Raw genomic sequence first — 5,597 nt, 5'->3', positions numbered from 1 at the left:
TGTATTGAGTCAAAGAAAACTTATGGACATCCATTAGTACTTTTTTGCGAATGCTTTTAGGACAAAAATGACCTCTAACCCTATTACTTTATATATTTTAGTACATCTTTAGGATATTTTATTAGTAACCCCTAAGATTACTTATCTAACCACATTAATTCCATATTTACAATTAATCCACGCATAGATTCCTTGAGACTTTTTCTTAAACCAAGAACAACCACAATTTTCAATTTCAACGCATATACACAAATACCTAAGATACTTATTCATACATTTCACATTAATTCTTCAGATAGGGCGTAGATTGATAGGAGCACCATATTGTGGCTTAACAGTAATACGAAGGCAAGGGGCATGAGTGTAAGAAGGCGAGAGTTGAAATGAGAAACGTGGGAGAATCATGGCCAAAGCCATCTTTGCTTCAATCAATGCAAATTTTTGGGCCACACAAATTCTTGGACCCCAACCAAATGGGAAAAATGCCATTTGATCCTTTGAAGCTTTTGAAACTCCTTCACAAAATCTCTCTGGTTTGAACTCATTTGCATCCTCACCCCAATAATCGGCATCATAATGAACATTCATCACCAATAAACACAGCTCAACCCCCGCAGGTATCAACAAATTTCCCACCCTGGTTTCTCGCGTTGTGTATCTCGAGATAAAAGGTAGAGAGGGAAAAAGTCTCAGCACTTCATCAAGAATCATTGGTATCTGCAAGAGTCAAATATGTATATATTATTAACTTGATAAACAACAACGTTGATAAAAACCAATCTTATCAACAAAATATTCAACAAAAAACAATTAGCTCTTCCTTCTCGAAAGATAATGACCAAATCCTAAGAACTACTAGAGGTAATAACACAAGGGAGTAACATTTCACAACCTCCCTATATCGCTATAAAACCTTTACTCCCTCTGGTCCACAATATAAGTCGTTTTTAGAAAAATGACTCAGTCTAAAATATAAGTTATTTGAAGAGTAACTAATACTTTTTTGTCAATTTTGTGCCTGCAATTAAGGCTTAAATGTAGCTCCTTGTATTTTTCTCTCTTCTTTAGAACCTCATTTAATATGGACAAAGTTGGAAAAAAAATTAATTTGAAACACATTTAATGAATTAACTACTATTTTTTTATATTGATGAATTGGTTAAAATGACTTATGTTGTGGATTGGAAGGAGTATAGATTTGGGTCAATAACTAATTCATATATAATCCCAACTAATTAAGATAAGATCTTATAATGAACTAATGAATTTCTCCAACTAGAGATATATATATAGTGTTGAACCAAATGTAGGGAGTATTTCAATATGATTTATTTATTATTAGAACTTACTATCTTAAAGCGATTAATGGCTCCGAAGTCAGGCTTTGCTGTACCGCAAATCTCTAAAACTTCATGTCTTGCTTTGTCTTGCCAATCTGGGTATATAGATAAGCAGATCATAGTCCATGTGAGGAGGGTGGCTGTGGTCTCTTGGCCAGCGATGTAGAACATTTTGCATTCTTCTATCACATCATCAATTGTCAGATCATTAATGCTTTGTTCTTTGCACTGCAAAAGTAAGCCCAACAAATCAAGCTCTCCTTCCACCTCTCCTCTTTGCATTGCATCTTCTCTTTGTCGTATCATATTCTTCAATATTGCTTTGATTTGGTTGTATATTTGGTACCTTCTCTTGTTTTTCCTTGTGGGTACGAATCTGGGGATAGAATTAATACAACCACATATGAAACATTTGTCAGACTATTTACAGTTTAGATGACAAGCTGATTGTTAATTATAAATATCAATTAATTAAGGACCCCAAAATGGTTTAATCACAACTAGTATAGGATTAAATTTTATAGAAAAAGTATATATATATATTCCCTTAATCTAAAAAATAATTAAATGACAACAATAATTTAACAAGTAACAACTTTAATTTATCAAATGACAACAACAGTTTAGCAAGTAGCAACTTTAACTTATCAAATAACAACAAACAATTAAGATAGTGATATATTTAATTTCATTGAGCGCAGTTACGTCATTTTACAAAAAAACTTAATTCTAAAATAATCCCTAAGGAGTAAATAGGAATTAAGTCATTTTGAGAGACCGTTCTGGGATTATCATAATTCAGTGCTCCTCATATGACTTTCTCTGTGAAGTATTCATAACCAAAAAGAATCCATATGCAATATTATTATTATATATTAATTTGTGAAGTTGTATGGTCACCTGAAGCCTGGGATATAGATGGAGTTATAGGCTTCGCGGACTAAAAATGATTGCTGTTTTTGGAGTTCAAATATTTGCTTTCCTTGTTGGTAGCTACTTCCAAAGGCTGTTCGAGATATGGCGTCACAGGCCAAAGTACTGAGTTGTGGTGCTACATCAATCTCACACTTCCCTTGCGATTCCATTACCAGTTTCTGCCACTGCTCCACCAGGTTGCAACAACTCCTTGAAAACGCTGGAACCATTCCCTACATCTTTTGCCCCTTTAGTTTTCTCATATACACTACTCTATCTCCCATCCTAAATATAAGAATAAGATGACAACTAATTTAGAAAAATTAAAAAAAAAATAGTTAAGCTAGTTATTTGTGAAAAAAAATTTTTTTTGTTGACTTCTCTAAGACGGCCCTTTAATCATTTGTAATGAAAACTACCACATATGGAAACCCTTCTTCAATATGTATAACTAATAACGATAGTTTGCGGAAAATACTATTAATTTCAAACACAAAGCGGATCAAAATCATATATTTATAATCAAAACAAATTTTCCAATTAACTTCTATATTAATTTAAGACGGAAGGAGTATTTGGCAATATGTGTTCATAAACATATGAACATCTCCCTTCATCTTTTACCTCTTTAGTTTTCTCATATATACTACTCCCTCTTATCTTAAATATAAGGGATAGTAAAAGGATTTAGTCTTAAATATAGATCCTTGATCTATTTTGTCTCTCAAATTTATAATTTTTTCCCTCCCTCTTAACTGCACATGTTAACGAAGTAATTTTAATACAAATGATTAAAATGAGTATTTTCGGAAAGCCAAAACATTTTTTATAAATAATTAACTTCATTAATTTTCTTAATATCTGCAAATCTGTTATCTAACTTCTAGATTTAGGACCGGTTGGGGTACTTTACATTTCATAAACATATATATAACTCTTGGTCCTTAATATAAATCCCAGTCCAATTTGTCTTTTATATATATATATATATATATTTATTTTTACTAAAGTAGTTTTTTTAGTAGTTGCACATGTTAAAGATTTTATCAAATGATAATTCTAGCTAATACATATTATTAGCAAAGATATTTTGGGAAAGACAACATCTATTAATTATAAACAACTAATCTAACTAATTTCTTAATCCACTCAAATTAAGCTTATATTAAGGACCAGGAGTAGTACTACTTTGCAACAACATAATAAAACTGCCTTGATTTGGTGGCATATATAGGTACCTTCAACTTGTCAAGGTGGAAAGCAGGGGTTATTAGCCGTCTGCGTTTACTCCATTCTTGCCCTTCCAAGGCTGCAAAACCCAAATGCTGAAGATTCACCAGTGGATTAAGAGGTGGATGCACTAGCTCACCTTTCTTGTCTTCTAATAGCAACCTTATCAGTTCTGCGTCCGCTATGATCAGCTTTGGACTACTTCCAAACCAACACACCGAAACTTTCCCTACACAAATAAAATGGAATATTAACCCAAAACCGAGTTTTGTAAAACTGGGTTTTGCTAACTGGCAGCCAAATATATTATTTAGTTCATATGATCACTATAAGGTTGGTTTTCTTACCATATCGCTTTACCATGTTGTGATAAAAAGGGATGACTCGACGGGCAATTTGGGTGTTGAGGGAGATAGGTTTAGAAGATGAGGCTTTGGCAAGCTTCTTCATTTCTGGCGTGTCCCCTTTGAAGGGCCGATAAGAAGTGCCTCTGATCCCTTGCTTCCTTAATCTTCTCTCTATACTTTTGGGTTTCCACCACAAATTATGGATAAGTTTCATCAAAACAAAGAGAACTAGGAAAGCAAAAGAGGTCGCCATGGCTTTGAACATGTGGTCTTCCATATTCAGAACCTGGGGATAGAGTCTAAGGAATATAGCCTGTTTATGATGGGTATAATAAGCTGGCTGAAATTAATTTCTTTTTGTTTGACTAATTCATGCAAGATTGCTTCCACTACTTGCTTTCCCTCAATTTGTTTTTTTTTTTTTTGGCTGTTGGGGAAGTCATGTTGCCCTATATTATTTAAGATATAAAAAGTGACGTTCAAGGCTTCAAATTTGTGAAATGCTGGGAAAAACTTATCTAGTATAGCAGCCCATCAGTAATGAATACTCTCTCTATATATATAAATATAATACATAAGCTTGATAGACACATCCTTCAAAACCTGATGCCTACGTGCTGTGACATTGTCAAGGACTTAAAACAAAGTTCCATGATTGGCTAAATATGTTTGCAGACTAAGATTTTATTTATTAGCGTGACAGTCTGCCAGATACATATATAATTAACAAAATTAGACGGTTTATTAACTATCAATAGTGGATCCCCTACATCAATAATAATTGAGGCTGGCTATGAAGTTTCTTCTTCTTACTACCTCCTGTCTTTACATGTTAAAGATTCTATTAAATAATAGTTCTAACTAATATATATGATTAATAAGGGTATTGTAGAAAAGATAACACATATTTATTACAAATAACTAACTTAATAAACTTTGTTAATCCACCTAAATTAGTTAAGTAGTTTTAAAGATCAGAGGTAGTAACTAATTTAAAATTAGTCAATTAGCTCTTACATTAAGGACTAAAAGTAATATATAGTAAGCTGTCATGATTAATTAAGTATTGCATAATTTTTCATAGATGCAGGCACATGCGTGTAAATAATGTCGATTAATACATTTCAAATGTTTTTAGTTTTGGTAAAATCGACAATTCAATATTGCTACAGAGATAGTAAGAATCTGTAAGAACTTAATACTGTAGGGAAAAGAAAGTATCTAATACGGTGGGGAAAAGAAAGTATCTTTTCGTTGGTGTTATTGTGTGCGCGCGCGCGCGTAAGATTTGGGATATAAGAATAGTATTCCGGCCGGAAAGGGGAAAAAAATCACTACTGCAGTCATAGCATTATTGCTGTTGTGGTTGAAAATTGGATAAGTTCATTGAGATATAATTTATTATGTTTTTTCATTCAAAAATTACAGTATATAAATAATTTTATATATACTCTCATAGTTAAAAATATTAGAAAGCCATAATATTCACAAACCATGAATTAAAACAGTTTCTTTCGGACTCCATGCAATTTGAAAGAAAATAATTGGATTTGTGTTATTTAATTTGTTTATTTTTCTTCACTTATTTTAATAAGATCAAATCCGATTATGAAAAAATTGAAGTATGATACTAAAAAAATTATAATTATTGTTTTCTTTTGTGCATTGCAGGGAAAATTTAATTTTGCCGTCGGAGGATAGATATCCATGGTCCACTGTGGAATCGACATCGAGGGCTGGTGTTGACTCTTAAGCCTACATTTTT

At 32.4% G+C, this 5,597-nt stretch overlaps 1 protein-coding gene across 1 annotated transcript; it reads right to left on the bottom strand.

The window, feature by feature from the left end:
- Positions 1 to 244: 244 nt before the first annotated feature.
- LOC114717566 (cytochrome P450 CYP72A219-like) lies at positions 245 to 4,088 on the bottom strand. The gene is made up of 5 exons (XM_028902761.1): positions 3,833 to 4,088; positions 3,494 to 3,714; positions 2,241 to 2,488; positions 1,350 to 1,716; positions 245 to 717 (listed from the first exon to the last, which is right to left on the bottom strand). Exons 1-5 carry the CDS (start codon positions 4,083 to 4,085, stop codon positions 292 to 294), a joined length of 1,515 nt encoding a protein of 504 aa, XP_028758594.1. The 5' UTR covers positions 4,086 to 4,088; the 3' UTR covers positions 245 to 291.
- Positions 4,089 to 5,597: the final 1,509 nt, after the last annotated feature.

Source organism: Neltuma alba, unplaced genomic scaffold, assembly GCF_004799145.2.
Source record: "Neltuma alba isolate B1F8T4 unplaced genomic scaffold, ASM479914v2 tig00011756_pilon, whole genome shotgun sequence".
Taxonomy (NCBI): domain Eukaryota; kingdom Viridiplantae; phylum Streptophyta; class Magnoliopsida; order Fabales; family Fabaceae; genus Neltuma; species Neltuma alba.
The sequence above is the reverse complement of the archived record's forward strand: the minus strand, read 5'-3'. Positions and strand labels throughout refer to the sequence as shown.

Excerpts from the sequence above, each read along its gene's own strand:
- LOC114717566 (XM_028902761.1), bottom strand. The coding sequence starts at position 4,085 with ATGGCGACCTCTTTTGCTTTCCTAGTTCTCTTTGTTTTGATGAAACTT. Across the intron at positions 1,717-2,240 it reads ATCTATATCCCAGGCTTCAG|ATTCGTACCCACAAGGAAAA; the intron begins GTGACCATACAA and ends TTCTATCCCCAG. Across the intron at positions 718-1,349 it reads CCATTAATCGCTTTAAGATA|ATACCAATGATTCTTGATGA; the intron begins GTAAGTTCTAAT and ends TGACTCTTGCAG.